The 26,174-nt window shown below is 33.9% G+C and overlaps 2 protein-coding genes across 11 annotated transcripts in view; one reads left to right on the top strand and one right to left on the bottom strand.

The window, feature by feature from the left end:
• On the bottom strand, window positions 1-14,622 carry LOC128224562 (uncharacterized protein C10orf82 homolog). Of its 2 annotated transcripts, none has more exons than XM_052934446.1 (8): window positions 14,590-14,622; window positions 14,321-14,415; window positions 12,055-12,130; window positions 3,430-3,565; window positions 2,817-3,044; window positions 1,419-1,608; window positions 886-983; window positions 1-502 (listed from the first exon to the last, which is right to left on the bottom strand). In XM_052934446.1, exons 2-8 carry the CDS (start codon window positions 14,404-14,406, stop codon window positions 390-392), a joined length of 927 nt encoding a protein of 308 aa, XP_052790406.1. In that variant the 5' UTR covers window positions 14,407-14,415; window positions 14,590-14,622; the 3' UTR covers window positions 1-389. The 2 variants fall into 2 exon arrangements, with proteins under 2 accessions (XP_052790406.1, XP_052790407.1); XM_052934447.1 differs by having other exon boundaries at window positions 14,562-14,598.
• Window positions 14,623-14,760: 138 nt separating this feature from the next.
• The window catches only part of LOC128224135 (transient receptor potential cation channel subfamily V member 6-like), a 37,257-nt gene continuing 25,843 nt past the window's right edge, over window positions 14,761-26,174 (top strand). For 3 of the 9 annotated variants that reach the window (XM_052933832.1, XM_052933830.1, XM_052933838.1), the window contains exons 1-8: window positions 14,761-15,176; window positions 17,935-17,949; window positions 20,203-20,376; window positions 22,499-22,567; window positions 22,920-23,040; window positions 23,627-23,780; window positions 24,518-24,538; window positions 25,047-25,079. In XM_052933832.1, the coding sequence (XP_052789792.1) occupies window positions 14,819-15,176; window positions 17,935-17,949; window positions 20,203-20,376; window positions 22,499-22,567; window positions 22,920-23,040; window positions 23,627-23,780; window positions 24,518-24,538; window positions 25,047-25,079 (945 nt within the window). In that variant the 5' untranslated portion in view covers window positions 14,761-14,818. Of the gene's footprint in view, window positions 15,177-17,934; window positions 17,950-20,202; window positions 20,377-22,498; window positions 22,568-22,919; window positions 23,041-23,626; window positions 23,781-24,517; window positions 24,539-24,811; window positions 24,827-25,046; window positions 25,080-26,174 lie in introns of all 9 variants that reach the window. The other 6 variants (XM_052933834.1, XM_052933831.1, XM_052933837.1 and 3 more) reach the window with 4 other exon arrangements.

The raw sequence follows: 26,174 nt of genomic DNA, 5'->3' as shown, positions 1-26,174 counted from the left end.
AGGTGATAAGTTCTCAAAATTAAAGAAAAATAATCGCAAAGCTGGTTAATAAAATTTACACAAATTAATGAATGGATACAAAATTGTATGCACCCTTTCTTAACAATAAACATTCCTGTTATTAAAGCCCCTCTGTATTTTACGTACATGCAAATGATAGGTGGCAGCATCAGTCAGTTATAATGTATATACTTATATAAACAAATGATTTTTACCATCTTTGACCGAAACAGGAAAGAACAGGAAAAATTCTCTAACACTGCAATTCTGAGGGGCTAAAAATCCCATCGATAAACTCTGTTGATGAGCTTATCATCGTGTAGCATTACTGTTCAAGTAAAGAATGTCGTTCTTTGCCAATATGGTTCTGAGGAAAGTCTGATGTTGTTTCAATTGCCCGATTTTTGCTGTACATAATCTGCGTAGGAAGGTGCATCGTGCGCGCATACACTCAGACTTCGTGTGGTATCACCATACGTATTTCCGAATATAAATCTGCGATCTGAAGAAATAAAATAATAAATTTAATGAAATAATAAAAAAAGTTTTTTTTTAAATCTAGAGGCCTTCAGTAGTTCAAAAAAACTTTTCGGGTTAAAAGTCTTCATCAGTAATTAAAAACCACATTTTAACTCAATGCCTTTATCAGTAAAAAAGAAACACCTTTTGGTTTAAGTTGCTTTTAAAAACAACATTTTGCCCAACCATCATCAGAAGTTAAAAGACATATATGCGGGGTGTAGCTGGTGTATTTTTGGATTATTACAACATTAAGATAGGAACATGTTACAGCTACACCAGACACTAAGTGGGATGTAGCCAGTGTTTATGGGGATCATTTCAACATTAAAATGGGGACATATCAGAGCAACACATGATACATACGTGGGATGTAGCCAGTGTATTTTGGGATCATGCCGTCATGCTTGTACAGTCTCCTGTTGTAGGCTGCAGGGGCTGTCTTCAGCTGTTCTCTCGGAATCCTGCAGGAAACAAAATCACAGAAATAATACATTTTCCTCCACATCTTGCATTCTGTTCTCATAGTCTCTTGCAAGCCTATTTTCTTAAACATGTGCATCAGCTTAATGCATATTCTAAAGCTAATACATGTATGTGCACATAAGCACAATAAAATTCATCAAAACAAATATGGCGGCTGCCGATTATGACATTTTTTTCACTGTGTTCTATCTATGCAATTAAGTATTTTTTTATTTTTTTTCTCGTATTTTTTGCCTGTGTGCTATATATATATATATATATATATATATATATATATGTGATAGCCTCCTATACACAATGATTAACGGAATGCTATTTTCCCAAGACCTTAATCCTGGTGATATGTCATTTTACTGGCTCATAAAAATGCATATTCATTATCAGTTAATAACTGTATATTATATAAAAGTCACCTTTCTAATGCCCTTGGCAAAGTTCCGCTGGTGTTTTCAGCATGTTTCGCTGTTTCCCGTACAAACTGGCTGAAGCCATTATCACAGGCAACATGATATCGGTGACCCAGGCCAAGCTCTGTGGGCTTGACGCGGGGAATGTAGCCATTGTATCCAGGCATTGGGGGCTCTGTCAGTGGCCGTCTGTCCTCTGTAATAACACAACGTTTTATTTACTGCAGATCATTTAAATTTTTCAAGGACCTTTGTAACAGTTATATTTTCACTAATCTTGTTTTAGTATTGCGATTCATCTGTTCAAAATAAGCATTAGTTAGTGAAGTCTGAAAAACTTCACAGTTATCCATGTACTAACCAATTTTTTTCATACATATATTAATTGATGAACCAAAAATCTAAAATTTTCAATGTTATTGAAACTCAATATTTGCAAAAATTCCTGTGTTTATCTACAAGTCTGAATAATATAGCTTGAAAAACTAAAAATTGTAAAAGTTCCTCAGTTTGTACAGTGGCAGCTTGTTCTTTATGGTCACACCACAGTAATATGTCATTTGTTGTGTTCAATCGGAATAGGAATACAATTGAAAGCATATGCATTTGTCATTTAGGAAGCGCAATAGAATGTAAATATTGTGATAACAATTACAAGATGACACGAATCACTTAGGTATGTTTCCCCAAGAAAACCAAGTCCTTTAATGCTCAAAAAAGTGCCCCTCAGGTCGGGCTTGAACAAAGGTCCCCTTGGGTAGAAATTGGATAGCTTTTCCACAAGAACATAATCTGGGCATTTTGGGAACATTAATTATTTTACTGAACATCTATAATTGTGATTTTTAACATACAAATCATTATTTTGCAAATACAATTATACATACTTTTATCATTATAATGATATCAATTATTATTCATATGGCTATGTCCTCGTGTTTTCCACTTTTAATCTGGCGCTTTAAATTTTTTACACTTTTTCAATGTGATCCAAACAGTACAAAACATAAACTGCAGTTGCATTAATGTTGCTATCTTACTCCCTGGTCCCAAATACCACAATTAATACAGTGGTTTCATTTACCGAAAAGGATGAAAACAAATATTGAAAACAATGTTTCTCATGAAGGGCACCATGTTAATTTGAAAGAAAGGTGCAGAAAACATGGTATTACTACCATGAGACGATAGTTTATCACTGTAAATCTTTTAGGACCCACCAGTCATTCAATATTTGTGCGTTTTCAGCTATCAAATACAGGATTCCAATCTTGTTATAATTGATATTTTACAGAAATGCAGAAATTAGTTAAAGGTTCATCACTCAAAATTTATGTTTGTTATACATGTGTATATATTTAGTTTAAATATGTCAGAGTGACACTTTAATAACTTGTTACTCACCCATGAGCATAGGTCTTGTGGGATGTGTATCTCTGTATCGATCTAATGTTTCTTTTACAGTAGGATCATGTGATACAGCAGTCAATCGAGGCACCATGGTAACAGATCGTCTCAAATCACCTTGCCGTAAATCGTGATTTTGTCGATTTGTCATGTACTCATCTATACAGTTATCACATTCTGTTTTGTATGTGCCACCAAACTTGAATGTCATTCTAGGAATATACCCTGAAATATTAAGTAATAATTGCTTGAAAAATGTCTGACATCAAAAAAATACCATTTTATCCAATGAATTTGAATTTCATATTCATTAAAATGAGTTTGTTTGACAAATTGGATTGGTCAGAACTGGTCACTCAGGGTTCAAATAGGTTTATCTCAGTTTTCTATCAAAAACATGCCTAGAAACAATATCAAGAAGGGTTTTGAGTTTTTAGCAAGAAGATTGTATAAAATCTCGCACCTAACATCGAGGCATTTTTGTAAAAATAGCAACATGCATCTTACTGTCTAGTCATAAATACTATTTCTACCTTGTATTAAAAATTTAAATTAACCTTAAAATACTTGTATTTGTTGCTTTTGCTGCTTACTGCTGTGCAGTGCATACCTGTATAACCAGGGACCATGGACTCTGTGTATTTGTTGTCGCCAGTGGATTTTGGCATTGTGTTGCGTAGCTGGATAACGGGCACCTGTTCATCTCCGGGTGTTACTGACTGGGACGGGTAGACATGGAGGGTCGACTGTAATCATATATTTACCCTGTGTTATGTTTCTCACTTTCATTTCTCAAAGCATTGCAGTCTCTGTCTTTTTCAACAGCACTGAGGAATGGAGAATATTTTCAATATAATTCTCAACTAGGGCCTAAGTAAGGCCTTATATATAATGAAACTCAAATAGTTACGAAATGTGGGTGATATTTCTAAAGTGATATAGTCATCTTGTACATTATTCTTGAATAAAGTTGCTTCAGGCTAAAAAAATTACTTGCTATGTATATGAAATCAGGGGCATAGCTTAGGGCTATAGATTGGCCATTTTTTATATCAACAATCAGGGGCGTAGCTAGTTTAGTACCACAAATGAAAGGTGTACATAGGCAAGTAATTGTTTTAAAGCTGCACCGTCACAGATTGAATGTTTTGACAACTTCATGGAAACCTGTTAAGTTAAAGACTGCTGACAAAAAATAGATTGCAGATTTTTATATGTAAGTTCAAAAATTGATGTTTTGTGCATTTTTCTTAAACCGTTAGTAACAGTTTATGCCATAAAACATTCATTTTCTACGATCTGATATTTTGTCAGCAATTTTATATCATTGGTCTGCAGATATATACACAAAAAATAGGGCATAGCTAGGCCATATTTTGTGTCAATAATAGGGCATAGCTAGGCCAGTTTTTATGTCAATAATAGGGCATAGCTAGGCCAGTTTTTGTGTCATCAATAGGGCATAGCTAGGCCAGTTCTTGTTTCAATAATAGGGCATATCTCGGCCAGTTTTTGTGTCATCAATAGAGCATATCTAGGCCAGTTCTTGTTTCAATAATAGGGCATATCTAGGCCAGTTTTTATATCAATAATAGGGCATAGCTAGGCCAGTTTTTATGTCAATAATAGGGCATATCTAGGCCAGTTTTTATGTCAATAATAGGGCATAGCTAGGCCAGTTTTTATGTCAATAATAGGACATATCTAGGCCAGTTTTTATGTCAATAATAGGGCATATCTAGGCCAGTTTTTATGTCAATAATAGGGCATAGCTAGGCCAGTTTTTATGTCAATAATAGGGCATATCTAGGCCAGTTCTTGTTTCAATAATAGGGCATATCTAGGCCAGTTTTTATGTCAATAATAGGGCATATCTAGGCCAGTTTTTATGTCAATAATAGGGCATATCTAGGCCAGTTTTTATGTCAATAATAGGGCATATCTAGGCCAGTTTTTATGTCAATAATAGGGCATAGCTAGGCCAGTTTTTATGTCAATAATAGGGCATAGCTAGGCCAGTTTTTGTGTCAATAATAGGGCATATCTAGGCCAGTTTTTATGTCAATAATAGGACATATCTAGGCCAGTTTTTATGTCAATAATAGGGCATAGCTAGGCCAGTTTTTATGTCAATAATAGGGCATAGCTAGGCCAGTTTTTATGTCAATAATAGGGCATATCTAGGCCAGTTTTTATGTCAATAATAGGGCATAGCTAGGCTAGTTTTTATGTCAATAATAGGGCATATCTAGGCCAGTTTTTATGTCAATAATAGGGCATATCTAGGCCAGTTTTTATGTCAATAATAGGGCATAGCTAGGCCAGTTTTTATGTCAATAATAGGGCATATCTAGGCCAGTTTTTATGTCAATAATAGGGCATAGCTAGGCCAGTTTTTGTGTCAATAATAGGGCATAGCTAGGCCAGTTTTTATGTCAATAAAAGGGCATATCTAGGCCAGTTTTCATGTCAATAATAGCATTAATAGGGCCTAAGCTAGGCCAGTTTTTGTGTCAATATTAGGGCATAGCTAGGCCAGTTTTTGTGTCAATAATCAGAGGCAAGCTGAGGCCAGTTTTAGTTTTAAAAAAATCAGGGGTATAGCTAGGACAGAATTAGATAAAAAAAATCAGGGGCATAGCTAGGCCATGTTTGTGTCAGCAATCAGTGGCGTAGGTTGGCCATGTTTGTGTCACCAATCAGAGGGTATCAAGGCCAGTTTTGATAATACACACAGGATACCGAGTCAAGGCCCTTGCCCTACTTGTTAATTGTGACATACTTCCATAACATTAGCTGTAATGCCCCTGTCACTATGTCTGCATAAAGTAACTTACTCTGAACAGTAAAACACATGGCTTTTATTTGTTTGGCATAAATAAGGAATCTTATAACCAACAAGAGCTGTCACAGTATGTGACGAATGCCCCCGAATGTGACATTGACCTATGAACAAGGTCAGTACATGAAAAGTTGATCTTGCCTTTACGTGTCAAATACATATGGCAAGTTATTTTAAATTGCCTCTGAACATAAAAAAATACCACCCATACTTGACAACATACACTGTTATGTCCTTATATTCAGAATTCCCTTGTGAATAAACACTTCACCTTAGAGGTAGGGACATGGGTCTTGCACACGACACGTCGTCTTGGTATGTGGTATGTGGAACACGTGTAGCAAGTTATTTTAAAATCTGTCCATACAAGAGAAAGTTACAGCCTGGACACGACAACCTATACTTTATGTCCTTGTATGCAGCACTCCATTGTGAATAAACACTAAGTGTGACCTTGACCTTTGAGGTAGGGACACGGGTCTTGCATGCGACACATCATCTTGGTATGTGGAACACATGTGGCAAGTTATTTTAAAATCTGTCCATACAAGGGAAAGTTACAGCCCGGACACCACAACCTATACTCTATGTCCTTATAGGCAGCACTCCATTGTGAATAAACACTATGTGTGACCTTGACCTTTGAGGCAGGGACACGGGTCTTGCACGCGACACGTCGTCTTAGTATGTGGAACACATGTGGCAAGTTATTTTAAAATCTGTCCACACAAGAGAAAGTTACAGCCCGGACACGACAACCTATACTCTATGTCCTTATATGCAGCACTCCATTGTGAATAAACACTAAGTGTGACCTTGACCTTTGAGGTAGGGACACGGGTCTTGCACGCGACACGTCGTCTTGGTATGTGGAACACATGTGGCAAGTTATTTTAAAATCTGTCAATACAAGGGAAAGTTACAGCCCGGACACGACAACCTATACTTTATGTCCTTATATGCAACACTCCATTGTAAATAAACACTAAGTGTGACCTTGACCTTTGAGGTAGGGACACGGGTCTTGCACGCGACACGTCGTCTTGGTATGTGGAACACATGTGGCAAGTTATTTTAAAATCTGTCCATACAAGAGAAAGTTACAGCCCGGACACGACAACCTATACTCTATGTCCTTATATGCAGCACTCCATTGTGAATAAACACTAAGTGTGACCTTGACCTTTGAGGTAGGGACACAGGTTTTGCACGCGACACGTCGTCTTGGTACGTGGAACACATTTGGCAAGTTATTTTAAAATCTGTCCATACAAGAGAAAGTTACAGCCCGGACACGACAACCTATACTCTATGTCCTTATATGCAGCACCCCATTGTGAATAAACACTATGGTGACCTTGACCTTTGAGGTAGGGACACGGGTCTTGCACGCGACACATCGTCTTGGTATGTGGTACACATGTGGCAAGTTATTTTAAAATCTGTCCATACAAGAGAAAGTTACAGCCTGGACACGACAACCTATACTCTATGTCCTTATATGCAGCACTCCATTGTGAATAAAGACTAAGTGTGACCTTGACCTTTGAGGTAGGGACACAAGTCTTGCATGCCACACGTCGCCTTGGTATGTGGAACACATGTGGCAAGTTATTTTAAAATCTGTCCATACAAGGGAAAGTTACAGAGCCGGCCGGACGGACGGACGGTGCGATTTTAATATGCCCACCTTCGGGGGCATAAAAAGGGTTAATCCTTTAATATTAACCAAAGTAGAGAGATAGTCAAACACTTTCAGAAACCCAATTTTCACAAATTGATATGAATACTTTTGGATTAATATTTTTATAAAAGTTATAAACATCGTACTTATCATTTAAAGATATAGGCTGTGTACAAAATTGCTGTGAAATTTGTTTAATGTTTAGCCTTTTCCTAATTATACGGCCTAGCATTATACAGGTTTCCGTAAGGCAATGGCATAATATATCTTCAGTTTCATAAAACTGATAAGCAAATGTTGGAATATTTACATTTCTCTCTTTAAAGATTTCCCTTTCTATTTGTCAACCGGTGCCCCCTTAAACCAGGACAAGTTATGAAGCTCGTAATTTTAGTAGCAGATTAAAAACAGTATTATATTAGATAAATTGTGCTGATAAATTGAGAGTTTAAGCCTGCTAAATGGTAGCATGACAAAAGCAAAGGAATACGAGTTGATAGCAAATGATAACGGGGTGTAATATAAGATATCGGGGAGATATATTTAGCAAAAAAATGAATGGATTGAAGAGTCTACAAAAACTTAATGTGACAGTCTCATCTTTTTATTTGATCAAGAATCAAGATAAATCTTTGACCAAATATACGTGCATGTCGTTTTCTTTTCAGAATGCTTCTTTATGAAGTTTTAGGCACATTAACAAGCACATGGAACTGTACTTAAGTATTAGAGCGAGAGATTTGGAGCATATTTAAGTCTCCACTTCACATTTCAAGATCTTTTTAAAATAGATCATGAACCTTTTCAAATTCAAAGGTAGGTGTCAAATGCAAACACTTATGGGTCATGGTTGTATTCCTCATAAATCGGGAAAGGATGACAGTTTGAAGATAAAATTTGCTTTAAAATTACTTTTGTTGCTGTTCCTAAGATTTGCCAATGCTAAATAAGTCATAAAAATCAGGGTCTGTACACATAAAACATGTTGAAGGCGTACAATATAAGTTGATGCAAACCTATTTTTCTACTTTTAATGCATAATCATGTTGACTCATTTGACTTTTCATATAAAACCCCCCACATGATTTGTGTACAAAAAAAAATAGCCTTTTAAGAAATGTTGTTGTTTTTAATTTATAGCTACGTGGTGTCACTAATTTGCCAGTTAAATAGCACTCAAATTATAATAATTGCCAATATCAGTACACAAGTCATGTGGTTTTATTAGGTTTTGAATATTAAAGTGAAAAAACGGATTTGCAATTTAAGTGGTATATGACCTAGTGCCTGGCTATCACCCTAAAGGTGGTGGGTTTGAACACCACAACAGGTTTATAAGTAGACTAACACTAACTGCTGGTTTAGAACTACCCTGAATGTACATGATCACAATGCTATTTTGAACCAAGGAGAATATTCATTTGTACTGCCTGAACGGCGTTTCAAACAGTCAGTTTCAACTCTTTGAAGAGTTTGGTTTGTCATTCTTGCAGCACAGTTGAAAGCTACAATTTAAGTGGATAGTTGAGGTGCAAACAATGCAATGAGCACATATATGGTTTACAGGGCAGTATAAGCCCACCTCTTTTGTACTAATAGTTCCAAGTGATGTAAAAGTATACACCAAAGCGCTGACAGCAATAGTCAGTTTCTTTGATATGTTTAGTAGATTGACAGGCTATCATTTGAAATTCACTTGGTAGATTTGGGCGGAGATAAGCAATGCTCATTCAAAGCTTCAAAACCTTGAAATGCTAAGTTCATTTGCATACAGTAGTAATAAAAAAATATTTTTCAATTTTTAGGTTGCTCTGAGACAAAAGCTAAAAGGGGTAATTTGAATTAAAAACTTTAACTAAGACATTTTAAGGTCACAATTGATTTCCATGACATTGTTAGAAAGGAGAATTTAATCTTTTCTATCAGACCAACTGCCTAGGTATCCTAGCATTTTTGTTCAGGTGCGGAATTTCTCATGTTAAATCCTTGGATGCGTCACACCAAAGGAGATTTAAATAGGGTATAAGTACTGTATCCCTATTAGGGTATTTGTAACCATGCACTCTGCATTAATAAGGATAGAACTGGAAAAATGATGTACTCAGTAATGGTTAAAACCTAGGATAATTGTATCGCATGCATTGGTGCTTTACACAGAGCATATTTAAGAACTAAGAGGTATATAAGCAAACAGCTAGGGTCTCATATCAGGACCTTCTTCTTTCTAACTGATTTTTCATCCTCGGCACCCCGGTGTTTCATAACCTATACAATACAGGTTATGATACACTGGGGTGCCGAGGATGTGATTTTTCAACCATTCCAATATCTTGATTTGACTGAGATATGGTAGCAGTCCCTTCTATCTTATGTCACTTATTGCATAAAAAACAACACACTAAATCATGATGGTGTAATGGGGAGATCAACCCATCATGCAGCCAATGGAAGGGTTGACCTTCATAAACTCTAGGAAACAAACAAACGTCCTTAAGAGAGACCTGAAAATGTGCCCATACCAAGCAGGGATATTTGGGATTGGTCTCTTTGCTCAGAGAAAGACCACCTCAGCTCTATACTAAACAGCATATCAACTATTTAAAAATGTTTGCCACTTCAATTACTGCAGGTAACTTTCATTTCAATGTTCAATTTATATTGCCCATTTAAGTAACTTAATTAAAGTAGATATTAAACCTTATTCAATAGTTTTGTTTGTATACTGATTGCTAGGGCCATACAGTATCAAACTATCTAAGCTCATAAAGACAATTACTGATTGATTTTTGCGATAATTTTTCACAAATAGGCTGAACTATGATGAGAAAGGTCTCCATTGAATATCGACATACATCATTTATGCTTGATTGAAACAATGCTTGTTAATTATCATGAGGTACTCAGTGTGTACTTAGGCTATAAAGTAAACATTTGTATAGGTATTATTACCTCTTTTGTCTAAACTCAAGTGTGATTGATCATTTGCTGCAGGTTTATTTTGAAACCTTACTTTAAATCGCGGTTCACAGCAATATTTTTGTTTATTAAAGAATTGTATCATATGATATATTTGGGCAATTTTTTGTTGCCTGTCTTTTAACGGATTATTTGACCAGGATAGTGCTTTAATGATTGACATATATATAAATGAGATTTAGACCTTAAGTAGACATCTTTTTCAACAAGTAAAAGTGTTTTATGCAATGAATAAAACACCTCGAAACAAGTCACCAAAAACTATTGTACAATAATTAAAGCTCATGTCTTTCATGTTTTGGTCTAAAATGTTTCTGAGGTGAAAAAACATTGCAAAATTTTGGATTCAAAATTTTGGTCGACCTTTTGCACTCATCTGAAAATAGATTTCACACATGGCTATTCAAACACTTCCGATATTGTTGACTCTAGAATTTGAAAATTAATTGCAATTTTCAACAATATTCCTAACCACTATTTAAAGATTTATGGATTTTAATTGGGGGTTTGAAAAGATAGCGGATAATCCAATATAAGTATGTTTGAGAAATAATGTAATGCTTCAACCATGTGAAAAAAGATTACAGAGAACAGCTAAGTATTATTTTACAGTGGGCAAACTTGATTATTTGAACAATAGTTAAAACTGCAGACACAGGGGTAGCAAGAAATATTTTGTCAAGTTTTAAGTGTTCTATAAATATTTGCTTAGGATTTGTTGAGCATTTTCAACAATTAAAAGAGGTAATATAACTCAGGAACAGCCTGATTGTATGTATAATTAAACTGATCAGTAGCGATATTAAAATTTTGTGATAGCCATATATATCAGAGTAGTCGAAATTACCACAAGCATGCAAGCCTTGCACTTTGATTGGTTTATGGGATTGATACGATTCTTGATTTATATAGCACTCGGAGCTTATTGAATTATTTTATGTTTAGTCACTTAGTATTGTAAGAATTCAGGCTTGTTCATCCAAAATCCTAATTTCGATGATAGTACCGGTAATCAGCAAATTTAATGATTAACATTTTGGCAAAAATGTTTCTGATGGACAACTCATAAATATTTTTCAAAACATTCAAAAGGTACACCATACCATTCCACCCCATCATATCGTGTGATGATAATTTGATCAAGTCCCATGTGCACTGCGGTTTGATTTAGACAAGAGAACAGGCTAAACATCAAAACAGTGACTAAAATTCTGTGGTTTTTTAATACACCATTTCTTGAATGGGGCCGGAGCATTCTGATTGGCAAAATTCTCATATTCATATTGTGCCTTGAAATAAACATGTTAGAATTCTTTAAAAATATAACAGAAAGGCTAAAAGAATTGATTAAGTAAACAGAAATTTGGAATTTTCTTTTTACATTTGGGAAAACAAATATACGTTTTAGCTCCAGAAAAATATCTATGAAATCTATGAAATCACTCCAAAACTATTAGTACACATTCATGTATTACAAATTAAACAAATTTATTCTCAGTATTAACAGCAACCGCAAAAATGAGTTTGTTTAATTTGTAACACATGTCCAAGAATTATAACAGACATAGAACTTGTTGTTGTCACCTGTGGATACATTATTAAGTATGACATCATGGTCTGATAAATAAATGTTAACCTCATAAAGTAGTTTTATAAATGCAATAGAGAGCACAAAATACTGGCCTACAGTTTTTTGAAGCAAAATTATAAGTTAAATTACAACAACGTAGTACCTTTGCCAGTTCATGTGTGTCAGTGCCATATGTTTTTCCAACCCGGTATTTTATCTGTGGGCAATATCCTCGGTACCTGAAGAAAAACAATACAGACAATACAATAAAAATATGTTTATAACATGACAATGCCATACTTACTTCTATGTAATATCAATTTAATACCAATTATAGTCAGCCATTACTATAGTCAGCCATTACTTTGAAAATTTAATACCCAATAGCAAAAATAATTAACAATATAAAAACATAATTAACAAGACATTGTCCTACTTCAAATAAATAGTAAAGTTCGTTATATTGAAATTTACATGTCATAAATAAATTTATTTTAATTTAAAATGCAAATTTTCAAAAACTTTTTTCCATACCAAGTAATTGAATATATTTAAATAAGAAGTATTAAAGGGAAATAATCAATGTTACTTGTTTTATGTGAATAACTTATTAAAATACATATCTGCAACAGTCTCATTAAAACACATAACTAACTGTAACAGTCTCATGCACCCCATTTATTTAAGATCCCTAATTGCAGACAATACAGAATTATTAGTGACAGAGGAATGCTGCTGACCATTAAACAGACAACAATTTTTTCAGGTAAAAAAAATCAAAGATGTTTTTTTGTATAAAATAATTTAAATATAACTTCGTAATTCACTTAAAACATCTGGTGGTTCATAGAGGGTTGGCTTAAGTCAACATTTCCAAACATAAATTATTGTCACGAAAGATAATCCATTACATTAAAAGTCAACAAATACTATACCTGGTATATCTTGATTAAAAAAATATTTTAATTAAGAACAAGAGCATTGCATAATGAGCACAAATGCCTGTGTGTTTTTATTGTGTGTTTTTTTTTCAGTCACAAAAAGTGCTATAACTCTTGCGCAATATAGGTTGATTAAAAAAAATTTTTTTTTGCCTTTTAAGGCATTATCATGTTTGACTTTAATGATAAAACATATAAAAAATCAGTATTGCTAGCAAATTTTGGTACTCTTTCAACTGGGGAAATAGTGGCCACATAGCTATTTATTAAAAAAACATTTATGAAGACTGATATTTTTTTATCTACAAATCATATGCTTTTTTATTTTGATAATCTAAGTCATGTCAGTTAAACATAATAAGATGTAAATTAACTGTTTGGCATCAATCTACTGTATATTGAGCACCACAAAGCTATATTAGAGCCTGTCATAAGCCTTGCTGAAATGTGTATATTATTGTCTCTGACAACATTTGTACTAAGTTTCAGTTGAATATTAGGAATATGAGTAATTGCCAAGTTAAAGTTTCTGCATGATGAAGATAATATTTTTCTATTTTGGTACTAAACAATACATTAATAATTACAGTGTACGTAGAAATTGGTATATTATACACATTATGTTGCATGATATTTCTTATACTTTGGTCTATGTTGTATAAAGACGGTATCACAACTACATGTATGTAAGGAAAATGCTGTTTATAAATCAAATGAAATTTGATCATAAATTTTCATTTCAGAAGTACATTGTTTAAGGTAGTCAAGAAGATTGAGTAAGCACTTAAACTTGTTCACTCAACATAAAATGCTGCTTAACTAAAGTACTTTATTTGGCATTCAATTTGTTCAAAGTAGATATTGAGAATCAATGAGATATATATCTGGTTATGCATTATAAATGAGTATACATTGGAGATCAGATATGAACATAATGTATATCCAACATAAGTAATATAGTCACAGCATATTTAATTTCTTATGGTATGGAGTAGTCTTTAATTGAATATTTTATATGACCACAACGTGTAATGTTCTTAAATTCATAGAAAAGTAATTCGATATATATGATGTGCATATGTGCCTGTCTTTACCTAAAGTGATACATTTTAAACCATGAAAATTAGGCACCTCTATTTTTTTCCCTAATTCAATTATAAAATAAAATTAAAAAAATACATTTAGGCAATATTAAACTAAATTACTAGTCATGTTTGATAGAACAAACAACAAATACAGTAACACACAGACTAATTGCCAACATTGGTGATATAACTGTGAATTTTATACTTTTTATTTAAAGTGTATGCACATGTAGTAGATGTATGCATCAAAGTTACCATATGAGTATAAAAAACAACAATGTTTTAAGTATATTTTTATGAGAAAAGTGACAATAAAGATTTTACAAAATTCATTTAAAGCATACATGTAGCATACATATCTCTACATTTTTTATAATACTTAAAGTTTGTGTTTTTAACCTACCCTGGTACATGTGTACCGTCTCGTAAGGCTGTAAACCCCCGCCTCTGATGAAGGCTCGGACCTCCTCCGAATTCAACGGTTGTCATTATTTTCGCCTAAAAAATAAACACAATTCCACTTAAATCTTGTGAGTTTCCTCCTCACTTATTTGTTTCCGGTCAATCGATTTAATTCTTGTGGAAATACCAAGTTCGATAATTGGTCTCCACAGGCGCTATAAACAGTTGCTAAGGATGTATACCTTGACAGCCCGAGCGTGACTAGTTTACCTCAATCGGCGAGTAATAAAATCCTGTTTCGGTGTCATGAATTCCAGACTGGTATAGTTTTGTGGTCCCAGATAAACAATATTTATGAAAACTGCTTATAAATTTTACACCAGTCTTGATCATGCGCCTTCCAACTTCCTGTATGCTAATTAGAAATGGATGTTGTTTACATTGGAGATGGAGGTCGATGAGACATAAATTTATTTAAATTTCACTATAATAAACAAAAATGGGTAACACAGCGGTCGTGGCACAGGGCGTTAAGAAGCAAGGCGAAGCTAGGAACCTTTACCAGCTTGTCAATTTAAAGGGTGGAGGGGAATTAGTTGAGATAGCAAAGAAAGCTGGTTGGACCAAAAATTATTCTGAACTGGATGCAAAGATTTTGACAGAGGTCCCAAAGTTTTTGTATAACAATGGAGATGGAAAGAAAGTTCCCATTGTTGACATAATAATGATGCGCAATAAGGAAAGACAAAAGACGGCTATAAAGATGGGAAAAGAGAAACAAAAAATGGCTAATGAGCTTGCAAAAATTGACATGAACTTGACAGATGCTGAGGGCAACTATTTACATAGTAAACCAGGTAGGGAAAACTGAAACAAAAGGTGTTTACTGTAAATTTCTGAAATCAAAAACATTATCATTCCCATTAGGTAACATAGAAGTTAGATATTTACATTTGAGAGAACACTTTGTTAACACAAAGATATTTACATATGAGAGAACACTTTGTTAACACAAAGTCATACCATACATGTTTTTGGAGAACGTATCCCATTAAAATGATGAATGGTTAAATGATTCTGCTGATAATGCACTAGTTAACTGTAACTATGCCCCCCCCCCCCAGGTCCGGGGGTATACTGGGGGAAATGGGCTGTGTTTTTACCTTTAAAGTGGCCCTGCAGTGCGGAGTGAATGCGGTAGTTTTGTTTTCACGTGAAAATAGCTGTGTCTTTGTTCCCGGAAATATCTGTTCTTCAAACAGATTTGTCTGCATTTTAGCCAAGCTTTTCCGGGAGTTTAAGAAGATCTAGTGAGATATTTAAAAAAGTCGGCGCCTCATCCTCCAGATTCTTTAACAATTTGAAAGAAGTCAGTTTCATATTACAGGATGTCCCCAGGGTGCAGCAGGGGCATTTAGCAGGAATTTTACCAGCAGTTTGTCCTTGCAGGGCAGAGAATTACCTGGGATTGGCTGGACTGTCCTTGCAGGGCAGAGAATTACCTGGGATTTGCTGGACCGAAAGTCTTTGTCCTTGCTATTCCCTGGACCTCGGGGGGGGGGGGGTGTTGTTACAATTAACTGGTGCATAAGGATAACATCTTTTGCCTTAAATTACAAACATCCAATAATAGTAAAAAAAAAATCACATCTCACACTTACTCACATTTAGCAGTCCCTGCACTCACACTTTTCAGATTATTTTTTACTTTAATTTCCTACATGTAATATGAAAAGCATATCAGACTGAGAGCCCAGTTATTGATCCTTAAAAATATTTTTGTTTACATTTTGCACCTAAACAATTAATTAATCACCGGATGACTTCTCCAAATCTGGCAAGACTTCAGTCTCTTATGACTTGTATGAGTTTGTGTTGTTTGACTATGTTTAATAATTAACTCAAATTTGGTATTTCCTGGACTCACAGCATTGATATTGATTACTCATAACCTTTTTTACAGGAAACAGAGAAGGCAGGACTCACTTTATTATTATTTTTTTTATAAATGCATATTAACAAACATTTACCAGCTTAGTGTTCATAATTATAGTTTGTCTTCTGTCCCTGCCTCTATTTGAATCAACTGATGTTCCTTGTTAAAATCAATAAAGGCTGAATAGTTATGTAGTACAACTGTGATAACATAAGGATGCCTTGACCCGATCTAAAACCTCGAGTTATTCTATAAAAGTTTTGAATGTTCCTGAATTTCAATCTTTGTCCTTTATGTAATGCCTCATTTTCAAACTAGTCAAAGCATGTCTAGTTTTAATGCATCTGATATAACATTTATCCCAGTAAAAGGTTCTTCACTGTTTGACAATTTGTAAGTGCCTTTAATAATTGTAAAGCAAAGTGACAAGAAGGAACTATTCTAGGACAATGAAACTGGAGTGGTAGATGAACCCGCAAACATTCTACAGTTCTATAGCGATCACCTTTTGGAGTTATCGCAGTTTTTTTTATGACAAATTTTAAAATACTTCCATCTCATTATACAAAATATAATTTTAAACACTTAGTCAAATATTATAACCTACGGGGCTAGTAGGTTACCCGATATAGGATAAATTTCACTCTCACCCGAATATGGTTTCCTGCGCCCCGTATATCCTATATTTGGTCATCTGCTAACCCTGTAATGTATATATCACGTGGACAACCTGTTAACTTGTTTAAATGTTTCATTTAATCATCAGAATATTCATCGGAATCTGAAAAAAATGCCATTTTCGAATGATTTAAATTTGGTCACCCAATATGGAAAAATATGGGGTCGCCGCTTGACCAGTCCTGGACCAATGGCGTTGCATCATTTATGTTGGAGACGTGATATACAGACATATTTTCTTACTTTCTATTTGATAAATTAAGATATCTTGACAAAGGGGGTTCTTAAAGAATTACATATTACACTATTAAATTGAAAAAAATCTATTTTAATTCTTTGTTCTTTGGTTAGTAGCAATTAATAATTTCTATTTTAATTTGCTAACTGCTGTTCATTCATTTTCTATAAAAATTATGTTTTACTTCTTAATTAAGATGTTTTTAGCTTTTGGTATTGCTTAAATATACATGTAAATTAGAATTAATATGATAACATTTAATATTAACAAACAATGGTAATTTAACTTAGCTATGCAAATAATAACTTAAAATTGACTTTGTTAAAATGAATGGTAAATTAATCAATTATGTTTGAACAATTGATTTAAAACACATTGAAACACTCTCACTGGTCTAGTTGAATTTGAACAATTTTTTTAGTATGATGATAATTCCTGTCTTTCAGATTTGATAAAAGATGGTAATACTTTCACTTCAAAATAAAAAATTTGTCCATAGCATCATGCAGCTACCCTCATATATTTTTTTGTGAAGAAATAGCTTTTTTGTGCTTACTTGAACAATTAAGTCGGTAAAAGCATAGCCAGACAAACTCTCATTATAGTTTAGCTGTGAAGTGATTTAAGGCACTCCACACCCATTGTATATATAAAATGTATGTCTTGATGATATTAATTCCCTCCCCTTGAAATATTGCAAAAAATGTTGGCTTATTTTAAATCAGGTCTTCCGAAATAACAGAAATTTGATTTTGCATTTCAGAGTTAGATGAGGAAGGTATATTGGTTTTATTGAGACTTGCCTACACCCTACCTTAATATCTAATCAAATAAAATGATGGAAATCTAATTATTTGGTGTCATGGCACCTGTATAATATGGAGTGAATAACCTAAATTTGCATTCACACATTGAAATCATTTATTTTGCAAAATGTTGTTTTGCCATTATAATGTTTTGTTTTAACATAGAACCTTATATATTACAAAGGAATTTTGTATATGATTTTCATTAAAAAAATTGAAACAAGTTTTCCAATTGGCATCCAACAATTCTTTCACAGTATTTAAATGATTTCACTGTATGGGTTTTTATTTTTATGCATTCACTGTAGATAATGCATAAGCTGATCTAGGAGTTCTAATTATTCTTTGATTTGAAAAAAAAAAAATTCATAAAGTCAGTGTTGCTCAATTTTTGAAGGTTTTTCGAAAAGTCTGACAAAAGTATAATTTTTACATTTGAAATGATTACAGTCAAAACTCTTTGGTTCGATATTGTTTGGCTCGAATTGGATGTAAAGGACCATTTTGTGTAGCGCTTTGTAAGCATTCCCGCTTGGCTCGATGTTTGCAAGGCTCCAAGTATTTTGGCCTGTCTCTAGTGGGATATTGAGCCAACTGGTTCTGACTGTACATATATAAAAAAAATCACTTAAGTTGTTTTCTTTTATTGGATCTTTTATACTAATGGTTTTTGTGTTTTTTTAAGTTTTATTGAGTTCAATTTTATGTTGTGCATTTTTTCAATTATATCAATAGATTTAATGTTTAGCTCATATGATTTTCAGTTAATATTTTATGTACAAATAATATATTTAAACCATTCTTAAAAGTAGGATTTTATTCGTATTTTGCACCATTGCATAACGTTTGTCATCAAGTTGTGGAGGCTAGATTGTAGAGGGAAAAAGAAAAAAAGTAGTTGCCAGATCTTTGCACATGATTCCTATTAATTTGAAAATGGCATGGTTTTTATAAGCTTGTCATTTTGATTGTCATTGCCTTAGTGACTTTTTTTGTCATGCAAATCTTAGTTCTTGGACCAGTTAAGTCCTATAAATCTGGCTAACCTAATGATCATATGACAGTGCTCCAGCATACCCAATAAGAATTTAACATTGGCCATTGCAAGTGCCTCATTAAGGCTCTTTCAATGTGCATCAAAAGTGCCCTTTATGACCCAACACCCTGCCCTTATCATATCCTGGCTGTGTAACTACTTTCAATACTTATTTGTTTGTCATGACTACCTAAGCTGTGATCTTTACAGTAGTGTCAAAATTATGTATATTTTTACTTATTTTTAAAAATTGACTGCCAAACAAATGGGCATTATAAAAACAGGGTGTAGTAAAAAGGCACCAGGGTGCTGGAAAAGGGCAGCTTGGTGCCCGACCCTGCTATTTAGGCTTAGCTGGAGCACTGTATGAAAGAATTGAATGAGTGTTGGCATCTTGTTAAGTGTGTTATATGATAAAAAAAACTTTTTATGCCCCCGAAGGTGGGCATATTAAAATCGCACCGTCCGTCCGTCTGTCCGTCCGTCCGTCTGTCCGGCTCTGTAACTTTCCCTTGTATGGACAGATTTTAAAATCACTTGGTACATGTGTTCCACATATGAAGACGACGTGTCTTGTGCAAGACCCATGTCCCTTCCTCTAAGGTGAAAGATAGTGTTTATTCACAAGGGAATTCTGAATATAAGGACATAACAGTGTAGGTTGTCAAGTATGGGTGGTATTTTTTTATGTTCAGAGGCAATTTAAAATAACTTGCCATATGTATTTGACACGTGAAGGCAAGATCAACTTTTCATGTACTGACCTTGTTCGTAGGTCAATGTCACATTCGGGGGCATTCGTCACATACTGTGACAGCTCTTGTTTAACATATTAATTATGTTGAATGCATCTGAAACCAATAAAAACATTCATCATATTCCCAGAATGCATAAAATGCTTACATTTTAATTTTATTGATAACAAAATTATAATGCTATGTATACATTTGGTAATGTTCTATTTATGTTTTAATGATACTTACTTATAGTAATATAAATATTCTGAACTTTTTTAGCTTTTTTTGTATAAAATATTTCACCCATTTCATATTATGTATAATATTAATAATATTATTAATTATATTCAGAAATGACATCTTAGTGTTTATATTTTTAGATTAGAATAACAAGAAGGTTCTGTATAATTATATTTATTTAGAAATGACATCATTAGTTTTTCTATATTTAGACCGGAAGTACAAGGAGGTTTGCTGGAAGATTGAAGAGCGAGGCACAGTAGGGGAGACAATTCTTCACTTGTGTCTCCTGAACTCTTCAATAATACACGCCAACCTCGCAAAGCGCCTGCTTCTTCATTTCCCCAAGCTGATCAATGATATCTATCTTGGGGAGGAATACTATGGTAATGCTTTTTTTTACTGATTCTTTATTTTGGTGAGGTTTAAAGCTGCACTCTCACTGATTGACTGTTTTGACAACTTTTGTATTTTTAACCAGGTTTTCACATAGTGAAACCTGGTTATTAGAATGGCGAATGTCGTTGTTCGGGCGGGCGGGTGTCCGGGCGGCGTCAAACTCACCTATGAAACTGAATTACTTTAGTTAGGGATGACATATCTTGACCAAACTTGGTCTATAGAAAGAGTTTATGGGTACCTTTGATTGGATTGCGTTTGGGGTCCCTATGGTCAAGGTCAAGGTCACTGTTACTAAAAATAGAAAAACGGTTGAAACTGAATAACTTTAGTTAGGGTTGAATATATCTTGACCAAACTTGGTCAATAGGAAGAGTTTATGGATACCTTTCATGGGATCACGTTTGGGGTCCCTAGGGTCAAGGTCAAGGTGACTGAAACTAAAAATAGAAAAACGGTTGAAACTGAATAACTTTAGTTAGGGATGACATATCTTGACTAAGCTTGGTCTATAGGAAGAGTTTATGAAGACATTTCATGGGATTGTGTTTGGGGTCCCTAGGTTCAAGGTCAAGGTGACTGTTGCTAAAAATAGAAAAATGGTTGAAACTGAATAACTTTAGTAAGGGTTGACATATCTTGACCAAACTTGGTCTATAGAATGAGTTTATAGGTACCTATCATGGTTTGGCGATTGGGGTCCCTAGGTTCAAGGTCAAAGTCACTGTTACTTAAAATAGAAAAACGGTTGAAACTGAATAATTTTAGTTCGAGATGACATATCTTGACTAAACTGGGTGTATAGGAAGAGTTTATAGATATCTTTCATGGGATTGCGTTTGGGGTCCCTAGGGTCAAGGTCAAGGTCAATGTTACTAAATATAGAAAAACAGTTGAAACTGAATAACTTTAGTTAGGGTTGACATATCTTGACTTGGTCTTTAGGAAGAGTTTATGGATACCTTTCAATGGATTGCATTTGGGGTCCCTAGGGTCAAGGTCACTGTTACTAAAAATAGAAAAATGTTTAAACTGAATATCTTTAGTTAGGGTTGACATTTCTTGACCAAACTTGGTCTATAGGAAGAGTTTATGGATACTTTCATGGGATTGCGTTTTGGGTCCGTAGATTCAAGGTCAAGGTCACTGTTACTTAAAATGAAAAAAACAGTTGAAACTGAATAATTTTAGGCAGGGTCTACATATCTTGACCAAAGCAGGTATAAAGGAAGAGTTTATGGATACCTTTCATGGGATTGCGTTTGGGGTCCCTAGATTCAAGGTCAAGGTCACTGTTACTAAAAATAGAAAAATGGGTGAAACTGAATAACTTAAGTTAGGGTTGACATATCCTGACACAACTTGGTATAAAGGAAGAGTTTATGGATACCTTTCAATGGATTGCATTTGGGGTCCCTAGGTTCAAGGTCACTGTTACTAAAAATAGAAAAACAGACACAGGCTGAAGTTCTTCTGTCAATCATTAAAAACCTGGTTTCGTTGCATTGCGGCGTTTCTTGTTTGTCTTAGAATCAGTCAATTTTTGCGTTAATGTTGGGTAACCAGGGATATAAGAATGCTGACTAAAGATGAGATTTTTAACCAATTGAGATTTGTCCTATTGTGAGTTATCTTATATGACTTAAATGAAGGCATTGATGCCAAAATCAGCTGATTCCGAGACAAAATAAAATGTCAGTGAAAGTGCAGCTTTAAGATTGTGACAACATAATTGTATCAACAGAAAGCAAATGTAAAGTAAATGTTTGCTAGATTTTACATTTGTGACATTTGCAAATATCACGAAAATAAAACCCTCCCGAAATACAACTACAGTTGTCAAAGTACTGATATGGTTTTGGTTTTATTTTGAAAAATAAGAGGTGTGTTTACCAGGTACCCACAAACATTTATTTTTACCTTATTCAAAGTTTGTTATTTAATTAAAAACATTCCTTAATAATTCCGTTAACATGGATGACCCAGTTGTTTTTACTTTGGCGAAAAAAATGTATATTGTGTGATTAGGGTTAAATGTGGTCCAAAAATAGCTAGGCTGTATATTGCATTCAGCTTTCATATTGTACAAAATGTTTTTACTGTTTTTAGGAGAGAATACCCTGCACATGGCGATTGTGATTGAGGACCCATGCATGGTGAAGTATCTACTTGATAAAGGTAAGTAAAATTACGGATTGATTATCAATTTTGGTTTAAGAGAGAAAAACGGCCAGATAATTTACTACTTAGTGCAGGTTTCTCAACTGATCTCTAAGGCTCAAATTTGAATAGATTATGATACCAATGCTTTGAGTTTATCTTATCATTTAAGCACGTGGCCAGTAGTGTTTTAAGTGTTTTAAGTGAAATCTGTTGATTATTCAGCCAAAATCAGTAATTTTGTAATATGATTAATGATATCTATCATGGGGTGACTGTCTGGATTGGAAAATCCAAACCATGGTTACATGTGGAAACCAGTATATGAATTGTTTTTTTATGATAACACATAGTTTCTTCCATCAACCAGGTGCTGACTACCACCAGCGATGTTGTGGAGCGTTTTTCACGCCGTTTGATCAGAAGGATTCTCGGACGGACAGTGTCGACCATGAATGGGTGGATGTGTGTGCGAAAACAAACTATGAAGGGTATTTGAGTTGTATTTAACTATTGAGAATCTGTATTATATCCTTATTTAAACCTAAAGGATAAGAGGAGTCTAGCGGTTTGGGTGTGCATTACTCACCCAAGAGGTTGTGGGTTCAATTCCCATGAGGGGAACTTTCTAAGGTCCTTTCAATTTTGACACCAATACTTTTACTCATAAAACGGACATCGTGAGTGATTCCCTTACCTATAGACTAGTGTCAGATTATCATTGTTTTCTTTTTTCTTTTAATTTAATGCATCCATATAAATATTTCCTTGGATGTCTCTGAATGTCTCTATATATCTATACTGACAGGCATGTCACAATGTGGCAGTTTGTTATAAGAAAGGACGTTGGCATGTGCACTCGCAGTTTGGACAATGTTAAAAGCAGGATAAACCACATTTTAACAAGTTTCAGCTAGTTGAAGCTTTGTTGAAGTCCTTAAATCTGAATAAATACCAGAAAATTTGTCCATAAGGCATAATCAGAATGACCCATCTGTGCATTTATTAGGGCATGCAGCCTATAATAAAATAAATGACAAATATGGAAGATGTGCTTTTCAGTATTCCTAATTGCAGGCATGTGTATTTTGGGGAGTATCCGCTCAGTTTTGCTGCCTGCCTGGGTCAGGAGGAATGTGTACGCTTGTTGATTGCCAAGGGAGCTAACCCTAACCTCCAGGACAGCAACGGTAACACAGTCATGCACATGTTGGTCATCATGGACAGAAAGGTAAATTGGATTTTCTTGGATATACGTTACTTGTTCCAATTCTAAGTTATTTTTCTTTAACAAAATTAATGATAATCTTTTTAATGAAAGATTAAGTAAATGTTGTCATTATGAATGCGATGTCATCAGGGCTATTCCATTTAAACATATATCCTCCTGGGGGAAGGCACTTTTATATTATGCCACCCACCTACAGAAGCAAATTTTCCCTTTTGGGGTCAAAATTAGCAAAAATACATACCCAGCAATATATTATTCAAATAATTGCCTTCCCCCTGGGGTTATATATTTTACTGGAATAGCCCTCAGCAAATATAAGTTCTGTAGAGGAAAAAAGTTTGTTTTCATTATTCTACAAACTGTATGCCCCACCAGGAGGCAATTGTATTTTTTTCGAAACACATTTAAGAACTTATAGTTCAATACCTTATCTTGTGATGAGTATGTTTCTTTGTCTGCCTCTACAGGACTTGTTTTCACTTGTATGTCATCAATTAACCATACCCTTAGTATATTGACACAGAATCAGATGCTTTGACAAAACAAGCTCATAGTCTGTTTCTTAGGGAAGGCACAACAATATCCTAACATTATGTGTTGACTTCGGGTTTTTCTATAATAATAAAAGTTTTGGTCAAATATAGCATATATACAGCCTTCTAGGCCCTCATGGCTAATTTATCTGGATGTTACGAATATTTTTTATTCATTCTTGCTATTTTTGTTTATGCAACAAGGAGACCGTTATGGACGGAGAGGTTAGTTTTAAAAAATATAATAAAAAATATCCATAAATAATCTCATTGAATTTTATGTTGAAATATTTCAGAAAGCTTATCAAATTAAAAAAAGAATTTCAGATAGCATTTTATAGCTTTAAATTTGCCAATAAAATGAACCTATATATTCTATATTAATATCTGTATTTACCATAACTGCATTAAAGATATTACATTGGTCAAATCAATTATATTTTCAAAGTGTCTTTTTTTACATTTTTTAAAAACATTTTTGTTATTTTTTGCTGCCAGTATACATCAAAAAAGGTTTGTTATTTAAAACGATGTTGTGAAACATGTGTCCAAAATACCTTTGTTGCAAATCGCTTCATACTATTTTTGTTTTCAGTCCTTTTGTTATCATGTGATTGACAATTTGCCTTGTCTCTTTTCCAATGAAAAAGTCGGGCTATTGTTATAGTCAAAGTGTTCTTGTTTGCTCTGTGACATTTTTGTTTTAAAAATATGTTTAATAAACATCTTGCAGACCACTTATGAGCAAGATTCCATTATTCCTCAAGTATGATTTTATTTTGGTGCTACTACTTATCAAATATGCTAGGAATTGGCTTGGAATTATTTATTTTTTCTTCAATGTATGCTATTGCTTCTTTAATGTTTTGTTTTGGTTGCGGCAATTTCTTTGTGTACAGTTGTTTTGTGTACTGTAAATTTGGATGTCTTTTTATTGATCTTTATGGTACAAGGAACTTTTTCTTTCAAATCTTAAGTACCGGGTAATTCTTTTACTCAGGTGTAAGCATTTTTTCCTATAGTTTTTTTTTTCTCAAAATTAAAAACTGAAATACTTCTACAAAATTTGCTCATGTACTGTACACAATTAGCTAGCTAGCAGATAAATGCTTATTGAATTTATAGATAAAAGACATTTTTATCAAATATGCTAGGAATTGACTCATGATATATTTTTCCTTCAATGCATGCTATAGCTTCTTGAAGGTTTTGTTTTGGGTGCAGCAAATTTTTCTTGTACTATTGTTTTTGTGTACTGTAGATTTGATAAGAATATAACATTTCATACCTAGCTAGCAGACACACATTAATTGAATTTATAGATTAAAGATGATTAATGTAAGCTTAAAACATCCAAATCTACTGTTAATTTGTTTCTGATAAAATGTTTGTGTTATGACATCTTTGGCATCCCTGGTACACATCCGGTTTCAACTACACAACTTTTGTTGGATTGTTTTTATGAGTAAAAGGTTCTTTTTTTCAGGATGTTTTTTTAAATAAATTGTGTTGACACAATATATCTTGCCACAAGGTTTTGAGCTACAAACCTATATATGACAGTTTGTAACGTTTTTTTTAACCATTTACAGTTCATAATAGCTTTTAATATATTATGTAATTTGGATAAATCGGAGGGTGTTAAGAGAAAGACTTATATTAAGGAAATATTAGGCCCCTATTCACGTATATGTGAAATACATGTAGACATATATGTCTTGAGTCTAATATTATACTTCTAGCAGCAATTTTACCATAGAACACAGTTTCGCTGTCTCGAAATTCTAACTCAGACTCAAGAAAGCCGTGAATATTGACCCAGTAGTTTGTGTTGGAAAAAATTTTAGGAGCTAGAGTGGTT

This window comes from Mya arenaria, chromosome 17, assembly GCF_026914265.1.
Source record: "Mya arenaria isolate MELC-2E11 chromosome 17, ASM2691426v1".
Lineage (NCBI taxonomy): Eukaryota > Metazoa > Mollusca > Bivalvia > Myida > Myidae > Mya > Mya arenaria.
The sequence above is the reverse complement of the archived record's forward strand: the minus strand, read 5'-3'. Positions and strand labels throughout refer to the sequence as shown.

Excerpts from the sequence above, each read along its gene's own strand:
- LOC128224562 (XM_052934446.1), bottom strand. The coding sequence starts at position 14,406 with ATGACAACCGTTGAATTCGGAGGAGGTCCGAGCCTTCATCAGAGGCGG. Across the intron at positions 1,609-2,816 it reads CACAAGACCTATGCTCATGG|AGGACAGACGGCCACTGACA; the intron begins GTGAGTAACAAG and ends GTGTTATTACAG. Across the intron at positions 984-1,418 it reads TTGCCAAGGGCATTAGAAAG|GATTCCGAGAGAACAGCTGA; the intron begins GTGACTTTTATA and ends TGTTTCCTGCAG.